Raw genomic sequence first — 16,221 nt, 5'->3', positions numbered from 1 at the left:
AGGCCTCAACTATTTCCAGATCCCAGCACATAATTTGAAACCTGAACACAGGATCAAATAATTCTGAAACACTTTCTGTTCTTATTTACACTGGTGTAAATCTTAAGTAACTCCATGAAACTATCTAGAACAAGAGAAGTTAGTAGAGCATGTCAATTGGACAAAATAAACTGAAGAGCAGAATTAAAAATAAGAAAGCCATCATTAGCCCAAATGATTATGGAAGCTACTTAAAAAAAGACATTACAAAGGTCAGAAACTCATGTTTTGGGATTCTAACTTTAGGTGCCTAAATCAGTAGACTAGTCCTTATACCCAGGTTTGGTTTTCATAGTAGATTTTAAAGCAAACTCTTGCATTTCCACAATAGGTTCCTGTCTGAATTGTTCTCTGGAGCAGCTTGTCTCACTACACTGCCTAAATCCATAGTTTAAGGACCTTAGGCATCATGCCAGGTGAAGGTGCAATTACCCCACAATCTCTTCATCTCACAATAAAGTACTTGGATTTTAGTCTGAACAAGAACAGTCTCAATAAAGAAGGGTATTGTTTGCCATCTTCTGTAAGCATATAGTGTTCGAGCCCTGAACTCTTTCTATTATTTATAGAAAAGATTGATTGGAAAGTTATTTATCATTCTTGGACACTGAAAATATCTTTGATTTAGCACATTCTATCCAGATGCAGAACCTATGCCACAAATTGTGCATTGTCAATAGACCAGAATTAAAAGAGGAAGTTTCTATAAAGCTGTCAAATTTGTATTTTGCAGCTGCATTTATTAAGGAAAATAATGACTAAATAATGATCGGTGTTACAACTGCATTTTCTCTCTGATCTCAGGAAAAGATTGGAAACTGTAAAACCACATATAAATCAAAACCTTTTCCAAGGCCCTAGAGGGCCTTAATTTCTCCTGAGTAATCAGCTCCATTCATTCATCTCTTAAAAATATGTTTATTAACATTAATAAAATTTACAATCACATGCATTAAACCATCTTGCTTGGTCATTTTGTAAGCAGCCTCTTAAATATGTGCTTCAGAGGAGCATTATTTAATGCCAGTATTACCATGTTTTTAGTATTGTTTTTATTTCAGAAAAATATTACATTTAGTTATTTGCATGGCTACCAACAGGAATGCCTTAGTTAAAAAAAACTGTCCCTTTTCACATAGTAATCCTTCCTGTAAAGTTCTGTAGTATGTTTCTGATACCTTCTTGTATTTATGTGTCAACCAGCACAGTACTGCACTTTTTTCTCTATCAAATAACCTAACTTAATTTCTAAGATATTTCTTTTCTGACTTTACCAATTGTTTGAGAACATCAGGATTAGTGAATCAGGATTATTGTATTTAACAGAGCATTGTACTGGTCCTTTCCATGTTTCCTGACTTTATCAATAAAAACTAAAACAGATTAGGATCAGCTGGATAGAATTCAGACTGCACAGAACTCATTTTTCTCTCCTTACATATCTCTGGGTAATTCCTGAAAAAGAAATGGCCCTTTAAAATCTTACCTTTCCAAATTCTTTTATTTAAAAAAGTATTTTCTTAATTTGACATCTTCATCACGGCAGGCAGCCTGCCTCACTGTTTCCTCCAAGCCATTAAAAAGATGCTCTTTCCTGCTGGCACCTGATTCAGCAGGGCACTGCTAGGATAGCCAAAAGGGCTGTTATAGCCTGCCCAGTTAACGAGCTGTGTTCCTAACCAAGCCAGTGCAGCCTGTGCTGTACACTTTCACGTTTTGGTAGCTACTCTACCAGTTTTATCCCCATTCATCATGTGGAGGCTAGTTTATGAGCATTCATGTGAGTTACAGCTACAGTGTAGATATAGCCCAGGTGGGATGATTGTGCTGTGGTTAACTGTGCAGTGTATGAACTGGGAGAGTAGTGAATATTAACAAGATGAGTCTGTCTCACTGAACATGAAAGAAATCTTGGCAGGTCACTCCTTTCGTGGAGCTCCTCAGTTAACACTGGCAGCCAAAATTACTCTTCACTACTATGCAGAACACAGCTGACTTAAGGAGGGAGCCAAATGGTTTGTGAAATGATAGTTTCTTGGACTACAGAATAGCATAACATTTGTTGTACTGGTTCAGATAAAATTTCTGTCTAGCCCAGTGACCTGTCTCTCAGTTCTGAGCATTTTCTGCTATCTGAGCTACAAGACGTGGGTATACATGTATGGCCCTTCCACACACAACAATCCCACTCACACTCCCAGCTTCTACCAATGAGCAGCATAAGGACTTCCTCATGTGGAGGTTATAATTCCTCCTATCTTTGCATAGTTTTCAAATTTACTTTTTGAACTTCTTTCACCTTCTAATTATCCTATGGTAGTGAATTCTAAAATAGAAATCTTTGTTGTTTGAAAGTTTCTTTCTATTAATTTTAAACCAGATGACTTCTCAATCTTAGGAGAAAAAAAAAAACAAGCTGTGATTACTGGTTCATAATCCCAACAGAGTACCGAATACTAGGAGAATGATTCTTTAAGGAAGAGTTATCTTTGAGGGCAAAGGTTTCTAGGTTTGCTCGATTATTCTCTCTATTCACATGTGCATGAAATTCCCTAAAAGGTAATACTTGTATCATGAGACATGTACTAGTCCGACAGTGTAGTCCTGTCTGGGAAATGGTATGAGTGAAACACCAAAACAAAGGTAGATAAGAATAGATAAAATTGATTTTACATTACATTTTATTTATTTAATTATTTTCAGCAAGTAAAGCCACTACCACTATACCTAATGAAAAGCTTGACTGAATATCTGAAGGTTAAAAGCTGCAGAGCAATTTCTGGGAACCTATTCAAGCAATAGAGCAGAAATGTAATACTCAGATTGTGTCCCTGCTATTGCTAGCCATTAATTTTATCAAATATTATTTATGTTTTATTTGGGGTGGAAAAAAAAATCCTGTCAAGATATTTTGTCTTTTTTATTACCATATAAGCCTATCTGGCAACGTGTTTTTTCCCCACTGAAAAATAATCTATCCTTCTCCAGTCAGTCCTCCCCTGTACCGGAGGGATGTTTTTTACAGCAGTTGTAATCAGATCCAGATGGGACATTTCCTGTTTCCTAGTGTCTGAATTTGCCCTTCCTTTTGAAATCATAAAATAATGACTTCACCCTAATTCACCAGTATGGATATTCAGAGAAATGTGTATTTCCTTCAGACTTGCCGAAGAATTTTTACCAGCAACAGCAAAGCAGAAACTGAATCTGAAGCATTGGGTACGTATATATCAAGAAGAGGGGGTGTGGAAGGTGGGCCTGGGCATATCTGAGTATTGATTTCAAGACTACCCCCTCACTGTGCCAAAGGCAAATGCAAAACCCAACAGGGAGCAGAGAAGTACGCACATTCTCTTTAAACCTGAGCAATCTGAAATTCAGGATATGCTTAGGAGACTTCTGACTTCCTCTGTAACACAGCTCACAAAATCTCACTACATTGGTCTAGTGATCTCCTTTCGTAAATGTGTCTCATCCTAACAGAAGCATTTTATCCTAATCTAAGGACTTCCAGCAAATGAAGAATCTCCTGTATGCTAAGGTATCTTCTATTAACCACTAATTATTATTAAAATGTGCATTTTATTTCAGTTATAAAAACTGAGGCAGTAGTGTCCTTCTAGCTAAGCTAGTTAAGTAATGGTGAATTCAAAGCACATACCTGTGTGAATTTAATACCCTGTCAGAGTAAAAAAGATATGGTTCATGCATCATTGTTTCTCGGACTTTTTAGAGGCATCTTGCAGAATTGCCACTCAAACAATAATTCATGCTCTGCTAAGAGACATGAGGTTGTTCCCTGAAGCTTCTGTCTACTCTGTCAATGTGATAGTCGATATGCCTTACAGGTACAACTAGCTCTGGCACCAGCTACGTGTTTCTGTTCTGGTTCTGAGAGAGCGTATTCTCCAGGGACTACAAGACGCCAATGAAACTAGCACCAGGCAGACTGATATTCTGCAAGCATTTTCTGAAGAGACCAAGGAGGTATAGTAACTAGAATTCAGTTTCGAGAATTTCATCTGTATTTGAAGCAGCTCATCCGCTGTTGCACATTTAAAATTGCGAGGACGTATTTTGGTTCAGTAACAAGTATCAGCTGAAGACACTTAAAACACAAAATATCTAGAAGACAAATAACCCATCATTACAATTATCGTCCTCGCAATTTTAAATGTGCAACAGGGATGAGCTGCTTCAAATACAGATGAAATTCTCGAAACTGAATTTAGTTACTATACCTCCTTGGTCTCTTCAGAAAATGCTTGCAGAATATCAGTCTGCCTGGTGTAGTTTCCATTGGCGTCTTGTAGTCCCTGGAGAATACGCTCTCTCAGAACCAGAACAGAAACACGTAGCTGGTGCCAGAGTAGTTGTACTGTATGGATATCGACTATCACATTGACAGAGTAAGACAGAAGCTTCAGGGAAAACTCAGTCTCTAGCAGAGCATGAATTTGTTCAACATGATCAGATATATCTTCACAAATATCCTGTAACGGAAAAATAAAGTAGATATTTAGCTATAGGCATGGTCCTTTCATGGATCAGCTCTACTTTTCATCTATTTTTTTATTAAATGCAGACTAGATTATTTCAGACAGGAAAGATAACGTAATTAATAGATCGTTTTGGTTTTGGTTTGGTTTGGGTTTGTTTTTTTTTTTCATTTTATTTATGGCAATGCTACAGCAACTGAAGCAGCAGCTGTCCTGTTTGGCAGGACTGCTCAGTGAGTGTGGAGACAGCATACAATAAGGAAGGATGGCTCAACAAGATCACATGAATCAGAAGCAGAAAACTAACACTGTAAAGTGAAATCCTAGAGGACACCCATAGCAGTGAAAGTGCCACAAGCAGTCTCCCTCTTTGTGCACCCCCACCCTTCAAATGCAAAGAATGTGATCTGTGTCATCATAAACAAAATTATTTTGGGCAGAATTTAGCTTTTAATCTAGCCTCTGTAGCCAAGTAGGGCAAAAGCTTGGAGTAGACTCAAAGTGGCTAAGGGATTTCTGAGATCCTTGCTGACCGCTGTGATGAGAGAATACTAAATTTTACATAGTCTTGTTCTGGGCTCAAAATTGAACAGAAGATTGGTAGAAAAAGAGTGAGAGGAAAGAAGCTGTGAATCATTGTATTAAAAAGGCAGAAAAGAAAATGTAAGTTACCAGGTTATAAAACTAAGGTTTTCGTGGGATGGTATCCTCCAGATTTAACAAGTAGTGTTCCACATTTCTAAACTTTGCTGTATACAGGATAAAATTTTTACAATCTAATCTTAGTTTTCTTTGCAAAAGGATGAAGTCATCCAGTACAAGACTGAAAAACATTTAGGCATATGCTACTGGGCAAATAACGCTGTTTTGTAACAATTCCACTTGAAAACTCTGTGTGAAAAGCATGTTATAAACAAGTAAGGAAATGTGATAAAAACACTGGAAAAAAATAGCACTGGATCCTAGAAGGGCTTTTTTCCACCTCTGTGGCATATAATTAAAAGTGACTTAATAGCATATTTTAATAGCTCTTCCCCTCCATCCTAAGTCCCTTTGTAGTGACAACCAGCATCTACATTTGCAAGAGAACACATAGTCTTGCTTGGAAACACATAGGGCTGCAAGGGCTCAGGGGTTCAAATATCCACACAATTCCAGGTGAGCAAATGGATGCTGTAATGAGCAGATTAGTGTGCTAATTTAATTGTACAGACACACTGACAAAGGTAAAACTCATCAAAACCTTTTCCAAATTTTGGAAAATTTTATTATTATCCTCTTATCTAACTACAGCTGAAACTTGACTGATAAGCATAGTTGTATTTCTGTGTTTCAAGTATATTAAAAGAATATTTTTAATGAATTAGTTTGACTGCATTTTTTTTTAGCTTGTCTTCACTTCTCCAATGTTGTTCATGTGTTTTTCCTCTTGGCCATAAAGCAGTTTAATTTTAATTTCAGAGACTAAAAAATAGACTGTTGTCCAGTAATTGTAATTTCATGAATTAAACTAAATATGTAGAAAAATACTTAATACATTTCAATTTAACTGTTCGTGTGAATGGGCTCTGGTTTCTGCCAACCTGCAAAACAAGTTTACATTATCTTCTAGCTTCATGAATACAGTTACATGCTGGATTCAACTGACATAAGAATTCTCAGAGGTTGAAAACACAAAGCTGTACTACAAAGTACTAACAATGAGCAAGTGTCTCTCAACAGTTGTCAGATAATGTACTGAAAATATTGGATAACAAATCTAGGTAGTACTCTAAATCGAGTTCAGACCCATACTTCAAACAAGCTCTCTTGAGCGACTGTTACATTAGCTATCAAAGCATCTCAAATTGCTGATGTAGACAAACTTTCCACAATACAGAATATTTTGTGCCAAAATGCAACTCACAGCACAAATAGAGGTTTGAAAGAAGCGCACATTCAGGGACATATGCTGTTGATTTTCATATGGCTTGTTATAAGTCACTCATTTTCCTCAAAAAACAGTCTGCAGTACTTATAGACTACTGCCAGCATAGTGGCAACCGAATGCTTTATGTCCTAACAAAATAAGTAACCACTCTTGACAGTTTCAGTAACATGGGGAGAACCTAAGGCTGACTTCATTCCTGTTCCTGTAAAGGTGACATCCTCTGATCTTAACATATAAGACTACGATCTCAGCCAGAGAGAAACAAAATACCAGCTCGTAAAGGATTTAGATTTTAGAAAGACTGTATGGCCATAAGATAGGAAGCTATTTTCTGAATGGCTGAATGAGCCAGGAAGCAAAGCAGGTCCCTGCATACCTTCTCATAATATATAAACTTTGAACACCATTTTCTAACTTTATTATCAGCTCCCTTTCCCTTCTAGCCTTGAATTAGTATAGCACTGAAGTGTCATTGTAGTCTTGTCTTTACTTTCATGGAAAAATAGAAAGTATTTTTAACTTTGCTGATGAGTATGTTGGGGTTTTTTTCCTTCTTTTCCTATTAGATGAAAAACCTGAACTGGTCAGGAAGTCGGATTTAATTTGCAACAGGGTCAGGCACAGACTTAAAGCGATTTAACTCCTCTATTAACAGTCCCAGCTATTCAATGTCCAGAAGTCCTGGACAAACCTCTACAACAGTGCATGCACAAATTCAATATGTCCAGTTCAATATTATATATATGCTGTGCAGTCCACCTGCACTCTGAGTCCAAAGACAGAAAAGAGTAAGCTGGATTCACTGTGCACTTAAAGGGTGATACTGTTAATGCATCAGCCTTACTGAACGTGCTCTAATCACTTAGGCCTTTTGTTGATCCACAGTTCCTGATATATCAGAATCTGCACACAAGGTACACCATCATATATCAGTCTATTGGGTATTTCTTGAAGAAAATCTCAGAAGCCATCAGTCAACATTCCTACATCACATAACATTGTTTTGGTAGGAAACTTCCATTTGAGCTGATCCTGTAGTCATTTGCAAAAAGAACCAGATTTCATTTTGCTCCAGGCCAGGTTCCCAAATAAAATGGATTAGACTTGGGTTTGGGGGAACTCCATCTTATGTAAAGTTTGGAAAAAATAATTCAGGCCCTTACTGATATCCCCTTCACTTGTTTTTTTTAACTCTCGTATGATGATGGGAAGATGAAGGCTGTGCAAAGGATAGAATAGCTGTGTAAAGGCTAATGCTAGCCATTTATTGAGAGAACACAATTATGAAGAAATGGTCACCTTCACCATATAAGTTAATGCTGATTAGTCCTCAATGAAAGAGCATTAATAAAGCTGCAGCATATTTACAAGCATCTTTTCTTTATGCTTGCCTGGCAAAACCCAGCATATTGAGAGGAGACAATATAACATAAAATCCAGCAGGCATTATCTAAGACAACATTTTCTTACTGCTGTACCTGATGTCTAGATTTACATATAATTCAGCAAAATTAAATAATTGTGTCTAGCACAGCTGTGAACTTAATAATTTTCTGTAACTACTGCAGTTCAAACACAGCACAAAAATGTCATGTTATGCAAATTCCCGATTTTGCTGAGTCTCAAGACCTGGAACAACATGGCCTCATTGTCCTCATTCTTCCTGTCTCCCTGTAGGTGAGGTAGCATTAGATTGAGCAAAAAGAGCAGAACATTATCATGTGCCATTTTAACACTTCGTATTTATATATAAAGAACAGCAGTATCACAAGATAGTACCTAAATGCTGTCATGAGTGCCAGTTCCTCTTACTAGAAGTGACAGGTAGATAAAATATACCATGTACTCTTAAGTAATAAGAAGATAGCATTTATCTATTGGCATCTATTTCTAAATATGCATAGTTCTAGGTCAGTGCAATAATATATATAGCGCGGAAATTCTTCCCCTTTTTATCGCTATGTAGTTTCCTACTAGAAGCTATTGTAGCCTAATTTTAAAAAAACACCATTTCCAAAATAACCTTTTGTAATCATTGATCTCAAACATCCACTAGACATTTTTATTTCACACACTTTAATCGTAAAGATTTCGTCATCCTCTTGTGGGCTACCCTGGAGCACTGACTGTGGAATTTCTTAGGCTGCAGGGTTTGTATCCATTTGTCGGCCAACTGCCCACTTCACTCAGTATTCCAGACAGCTGATCCTGTAATTTGCAGCTGCTGAATCCATCAGCCCGCTCATAGCCCTCCACGTCAACTAAAATATCCTGAACTGCAAACACTACTGTAGACAAAGTGCACAAACAAACCCTCAAGCGTCGATGAAAACTAAGCTTTGATACTGACTTTCTTTGCTCTTCAAGAAATTCTGTTAAGATGTACTACAGAAAGATGAAATGTTGCTATATGTTGCTTTAAAGTTAATATCAGTGACAGAGAAGCTATACTGCAGATTTCCATGCTTTGATCTCACAGTAAAACCTCAGCAGGAAACACAGATTGCCATTGAATCTTAGAACAATTGTACACATCAAACAGTATTTATGATTTAAGAAAATGTCTATCTATTTGGTCTTTCCCCTTAAGCATATTTTAATTTCTCATAAGACAAATATTCCAATCTGATTGCACAAATTCTTCTCTTCAGAAAACAGAATACCTGCTGAAGAATTTTCAAATACATTTATTTAAATGTACTTGAAAATTATGCATTAAACTCATTCTCTGCAATGCCCTTTTATGCTTAAATACAGAAAAAGAGCAAAAACATAGATTTTTTTTTTTTTACTGCTAAGCAAATAATGATTAGCAGCTTTCAGAAAGCTATTTTTCCTTTAAAATGCACTCTGACTTCTCAGAGAGAAATAGTCTTTCATCTCTAACTATGTATACCTCCAAGCTGTGTTATAATAAAGATAAAATTGTTCTCTTCTATTTTGGATTATTGGTGAAACCTTAAGAGCAAATGCTACTGAGTCCTTAGAAGAAAATGCTGCTCATACTTTTTTCACAGCTGTTTTTAAGTAAACTATTAAATCAAAGAAAATAACCATTTATGAAAAATCCAGAGTTTGACTAAGCAAAATAAACTCCCATGGAAAGCTCTAGACTTTGTGACTAGCTCTAGAAGTCTCAAGTGTGTCAGAAAATGAGTTGAAGAGCCAAAGCACTGTAGCTGGTATCCCTGTGGCATTCAATGGCTAGGGGAAACAAATACTTTTTACTGGGTGAAGAATGCAAAGTACAGCAGGAAAACAGCTATCAGGAAGGCTCTCAGGTAACTGACCTTGCCTTCTGCTGATACCAACAGCTTGGAAATGTGCTTGTCCTCAAAGTAAGCTTCTTTGCTCTTCCATCCTGATAATACACATAGCAGTGAAGGTAGCTTTTGCTGATGTGCCATCCTTTCCTGCACATTATTCTCTTTCCCAGGTTTGTTTTTATTTTGATTAATTTACTTTCATTATTATAAGAGTGCAACGCTTTCACCACTGCAAAATTCCAGTAAGTAATCTTCATTTTGCCTTTTCCTAAAATTCTAAGAAACTTATTGGAATATGGGAAAGTTGTTAATATGACAGGTGGATTTTCCCTATGGAAAACTATTTTGCTTTTTTTTTTTTTATTTTATTTTCTCTAGAGAGTCCTATTTTCAAACAGATTTCTTCAATGGAAATCTTCAGTTGTTACAGGGATTAGTCATTCTGGCACACTTGTGAGAAAAGATGTTCCACTTTGTATTCTGCAAACGTTGCTCAAAAAGTTTTACTAATAAATTTCCAGTTTAGTGAACTCTTAGTAGACATATTTATACTGTATTCTGTTATCTCAGGATTCAGGGAGTTACATTCTTATATCCCTGTACTTCAAAATAATACGAAATAGATGTCAAATCACTGATTGTTTGACAGAGTTGCTAAAACAGTAATGGTTTGTCTGGGATTGTTACAGACATTAGCTGCTCTGTAATAATTTATTAGGAGCTGTGACGCATTTTGTCAAGACGTTTGTTGTGCAAGTATACTAATTTACTATCAACGTGCAAGGAAAATGAATAAGAAAGGAGGAGAGTAAGATATGATATAATTTGCTAAGCACTTCAGGCTGTTAAGTAACAATGCCTGAAATGTTAATTGTTAAGCTCCTGCCTCCAGATTCCGGCAGCACACATTTGTTTTGCCATATGGGCTGTTGCTGGGCCAAAGGATCAAACATACTGGGAAGAAGCAATAGGATCCTTTTGTCCAGAAGTAGAGCAGTTGCTGCTGGAAGGTATTCTAACACACTTCAGGACCAGCTGCAGTGCCTTACAAACCTAGGCCAGCTTGTACCTTTTCTGCAGGAGGGAATTGCAGCAGAGAAGACAGACTGCTTTCCAACTTTTATTTCCCCTATTAAGTTTAATCAGCACCTTAATGTAAAAAGATTTTCTGGTAACAGCATTCACCACTGGCCAGATTCTTAAATACAGGGAGATATTTAATCCACCCAGTAAGCTTCAGATGGTTGATGTGCAATAACAGCCTACCATTCTACCACCACCCACCCAAGGATGGGTCTGAAAAACCACAGGAGGAGTTAAGGCAGTGAAATGAGGAACCTCAGAACGGAACTGAAAGTGTGTCATGTAAACAAATCTAGGCTAGCCATTTCTGAGATATTCCTGACATCACTAAAATTAGTGCACGATGAATTTAATTTGTGTATGAAACCACATATTTGAACGCAATGATGCTTTCATATTCCTGAATTTCCACTGGTTCCACTGTGTAATACGCCTGAAGTAATGACCTGAAGACCCTCTGAAACCTTCAGAACAAGAAATATATTCTTGTACACCCCACAATCAGCCAAACCCACAATGTTCAGAGACTTGCCCTAGTTTAATTTATCTTGCTTTAGGCATGTTAAAGCATACTTATCTTTATAAAGGCCTGACTTTCTAAACTTAAAAAAAAAAGTGTGTAAAAATATAAAACTTAATAGAAAAAGTCATATTTGTGCTCATCAAAATCTAGTTTTGTACTAATGAAAAAGGAAAAATACCGAAACCCAAACCCATATGAAAACTTAGTAAAGTAACTGGTAATAGAGGCAAGTTTTGAAAAACAATAAGCAACAATGTAGGACATATTTTTCAATCATCTAGATAACTACCTTTATATCGTTATTTTTTTACTGTCTTTACTCAGAACTTTCTCGTATTTTGCAAGCCATATGTACTAATTGGAAGGTAAAAGCATTTCTAACAAGTTCCAATTACCACATGCAAATGAAAATTGAGGATGCAAATGGAAGGATGTTTTACTCACAGTGACCACATACATTCTGCTGTATCTAAAACAACCAGTTCTTTGTAGCCTGGCTAGGACTAGATAGTTTTTAACCTCAATGTAGAGTAGTTAACTGGCTATGAGGAAACCCTTATTATCATTTTATGCAAGATATACAAAAACTGAATGTAATAAACAATCATGTCAGCTATATGAGGAAGCAGAAAGACCTCTCCTATTATTTGATCAGAACTTTCATCATTTGTTCTACGATATAAAATAACTAGCAGAATTCAATGCTAATGCATGGATAGTTGAGTAATTTTCCAGAAAAATGGATATCTTTTTGAAAACAGTGAGTTTCCAAAGCTTTATTCAGCCAACCTATTACTCCGACAGCTCAACTTTGAATATCATAGAATCATAGAATCATAGAATAACCAGGTTGGAAGAGACCCACCGGATCATTGAGTCCAACCATTCCTATCAAACACTAAACCATGCCCCTTAGCACCTCATCCACCCGCACCTTAAACATCTCCAGGGAAGGTGAATCAACCACCTCCCTGGGCAGACCGTTCCATTGCCTAATGACCCTTTCTGTGAAGAATTGTTTCCTTATGTCGAGCCTGAACCTCCCCTGGCGGAGCTTGAGGCCATTCCCTCTTGTCCTGTCCTCTGTCACTTGGGAGAAGAGGTCAGCTCCCTCCTCTCCACAACCTCCCTTCAGGTAGTTGTAGAGAGCAATAAGGTCTCCCCTCAGCCTTCTCTTCTCCAGGCTAAACAACCCCAGCTCTCTCAGTCGCTCCTCATAAGACTTGTTCTCCAGCCCCTTCACCAGCTTTGTTGCTTTTCTCTGGACTCGCTCCAGAGCCTCAACATCCTTCTTGTGGTGAGGGGCCCAGAACTGAACACAGTATTCGAGGAGCGGTCTCACCAGTGCCGAGTACAGAGGGAGAATAACCTCCCTGGACCTGCTGGTCACGTCGTTTCTGATCCAAGCCAAGATGCCATTGGCCTTCTTGGCCACCTGGGCACAATGCTGGCTCACGTTCAGTCGGCTGTCAACCAACACCCCCAGGTCCTTCTCCTCCAGGCAGCTTTCCAGCCAGGCTTCTCCCAGTCTGTAGCACTGCATAGGGTTGTTGTGCTCCAAGTGCAGGACCCGGCATTTGGCCTTGTTAAACCTCATGCCATTGGTCTCTGCCCAGCGGTCCAGCCTGTTTAGATCCCTTTCTAGAGTCTCCCTACCCTCCAGCAGATCGACACTTCCACCCAGCTTAGTGTCGTCTGCAAACTTGCTAAGGTTGCACTCAATGCCTTCATCCAGGTCATTGATGAAGACATTGAAGAGGGCTGGACCCAGCACTGAGCCCTGGGGAACCCCACTTGTCACTGGCCTCCAGCTGGAGTTAACTCCATTTACCACCACTCTCTGGGCCCGGTCGTTCAACCAGTTTTCCACCCAGTGTCCCACTCTTGCCCTGTCCTCAGTTTTAGTTTGAAGAACACTTGAACTTACTCTTGAAAGGGAACAAGACAATTTTAGGAATTCCGTACGCCTTCTGCAGGACAATAGGATCATCATTGCCTGAAGTCTATTTTCTTATGTGTTGATCTCTTTTTATTGTTTGTACAAGAAAGTAGGTGCATTTGCTGAAAAGATTTTTCAGTTTACAGACTTCTTTAGTAAGACTCTCCTTCTTATTAAACTCAAAAGACTTAATTAGGGTCTTTGGTGGAGATTGACTGTTCTTAAAAAGAAGTTAAATGAAAGAGAAAAAATTCTTGAAGAAAATGAAGTCTCATTCTTGAAATAATGAAGTTTCAAATAACAAAGGTATGCCCACGGAATATTTTAGGTATCAACAAACTATTGAAATGTGAGACATCAAAATAAATAAACAAAAGGAACTGCAAGTTCACACAAGATTCAGTCCTTCTACATAGACATGTAGAACATCAGAAAAATTTTAACCAAAATGTTTTGACTCACTCAAGCCAAAGAATGCTAACGTCATTCACTATCTTTTGACTAAAGTCTGGTGGCTATAACAGAATTTGGTGAAGGAGATTCTTTACTCAGTGCTCAATATGGTGCCTGTGTTCTCCTTACTCTTCTGGAACAGGTCAGAACTGAAGAACTACCATCTGTGCCAAGTTTTCTATAATGACAATTGATAGCATGATAGGAAGTTTTCAAGATGAGCGGCTGTTTTCTGTCAGTACCGCTGAGCCTGCAAGAGCTTCTGTGACATGTTTTTGAAGCTACTTTCCAGCAGTCATTGCTGAGGTCAGGAAAAAGGACACAAACTCTCTCATTCTTTAATAGCAGACTTGACTATTAGCAATGACATTCTCTTTTATGTTTTTCAATGTAAGGTAATATTTAATCCATGAAGCTTTACAGGGATCACCGAGATTTTTTTCTACTTGGTTCAGAAACATGAAAAAGAAGCCTTACAGCCTACCTTGCATGTTGCTTGCTGTTCACAACCTTCCCATCCTCTCTCCAGAACAACTGTTCAATTCAGCTGGAAAGCTCTTATAGATCCTCCAGTAAGTTAGTAACAATTAAAAAGTACTCCAAGCATCTGGAGGCACTTCCAGGAGTCTGAAACAGCTACCACCTACCCAGCATATCAGGAGGCCTATTCCACAGTGGCTATCACTCACTTTCTTGTAAGGCTTGGTTAGAATATATATCAGTGCTAGTCAAAAAACCCCAAACAATAAATCATACCTAAGTTTGCTGTATCAAGAAAGAACAATTTGAAAGATCAGTAGAAAGCTTGAGTTACTATTTTATCAATCTAAAGTCTTAAGCGAATAAAGAAATATAAATGAATTTTAGAAAAAAAATTAAAAGTTAGAAGATTGAATCTTAAAGGCATCTAAAATGTACAAGATATTTATTCTAATTTTCCTTCTGAAACTGCATGTGGAATTTCTTCATTTACTTACGCAAAGAGCTCTTCTAGCAGGCAAATCAAATCCTGTATCATGATTCCTAGTTAGATGATATGTCGTAATACAAATAATTCCTAACTACTATGTGACAGGTACGACATAGGTCACAGAGGATGTTCCTGTGGGTTTGGGCCTCAAATGTAATAAAAACAAAACTAAATAAAAGCCTAATTTACATCCACAGTAAGAAGAATAGAGTAGGGGGGTTTTGCAGGCTTTTTTTGAGAAAGACTATAATGGAACACAAATTTTAAACTCAGACCTATGAGACTGACATGACATCCAAAGCTAACAGAATCATACAAACTACTTTAATTGGCTTTTGGCAGGTATCAAAATGCTTACATGAGACTTAACAATTAACATACATTATCTTGTAGCCTGTACTGTCTGCTTATTTCCAAATCTCTCTGTCATCCCACAGGTGGGTTTTGGTTAATATAAATGTCTATTTAAAGGTTTGTGTATGGTATCTTCTTTTCAAACAAAATTGTGCCCATAATATCTTTGATTTTTTGAATTTAGATTTGAAGTGGATACTGTATAAGTAGCAAATGATCAGACTTCAGGTTTTATACCATATCTGCAGTACTTTAATCACAAATACATAATCTAGTAAAAATTGCCATTTCCAACAGAGAAAATGAAGCATTAATTTCTGATTGAATTGGCTCTGAGATACCTAAAATTCAGTGTCATTAATATTAGATGCTTGTTCTGGCTGCATTTAAGATTGAGATGCCAGTCATTAGCATTTTCATACTCTATTTAGAACTAAATATTTAGTTTTAACATTAGATTTAGTATTATAGATGAAACTACTTAAATACAGTGTAATTGTAATTTAGAAGCATATTATGAAAGTGTAGAGCATATTCCAACAGCATATGTGCACATGACATATTCCAATGTGGTAATTCTGAGAAGTCAGGTTGTTCTGTATCAGGATAATTCTCCTAATAGTGCTGGGTTTAGCTTTAGAAGAGAACTTTCCAATGTAGAGCACTGACAAGCTTAATGACTGTTAAGTTGTTGATACTGCTTGAGAAAGTACTCATGCACTACACAGTAGGACTGAAGTGCCTTGAAAGAAGCAGGAAATGAGCACTACTTATTCAAATATTTATTCATTTATATACACACATGTATATATAGGCAAATTATTTATTACATGATGCTAACTGAAATAAGATCCTTGATTCATAAAGTACTCATAGTTATTATCATTCACATCTTTAAGAAAGCAAGACAGCATGACTTGCGGTTTAGATTGAGATAAATTGTTTATTGGACTGACAGAGAAAAGAACAGTTTCATCTCTCAATAACCTTGAATTTCTTTGTATTTTTTATTTTGCAAGTTTATGGAGATAAGTTATGAATTATCTTTGTCTAGACTGTACTTTTCAGTGATGAGTGTAACTCTCACCACTGTGCAGCAACAATGAGAAAAAGAAAGGCTGTTTCCATGCCTGGACTTGTATGTTAACCCTGTGAAATTCAATAG

The 16,221-nt window shown here is 37.2% G+C and overlaps 1 protein-coding gene across 5 annotated transcripts in view; it reads right to left on the bottom strand.

The window, feature by feature from the left end:
* Positions 1–16,221, bottom strand: part of AKAP6 (A-kinase anchoring protein 6) — a 284,802-nt gene that overhangs the window by 181,931 nt on the left and 86,650 nt on the right. For all 5 annotated transcript variants that reach the window (XM_069858426.1, XM_069858427.1, XM_069858423.1 and 2 more), the window contains exon 3: positions 4,281–4,532. In XM_069858426.1, coding sequence (XP_069714527.1) covers positions 4,281–4,532 — 252 coding nt within the window. The remainder of the gene's footprint in view (positions 1–4,280; positions 4,533–16,221) is intronic.

Source organism: Phaenicophaeus curvirostris, chromosome 5, assembly GCF_032191515.1.
Source record: "Phaenicophaeus curvirostris isolate KB17595 chromosome 5, BPBGC_Pcur_1.0, whole genome shotgun sequence".
NCBI classification, from domain to species: domain Eukaryota; kingdom Metazoa; phylum Chordata; class Aves; order Cuculiformes; family Cuculidae; genus Phaenicophaeus; species Phaenicophaeus curvirostris.
The sequence above is the reverse complement of the archived record's forward strand: the minus strand, read 5'-3'. Positions and strand labels throughout refer to the sequence as shown.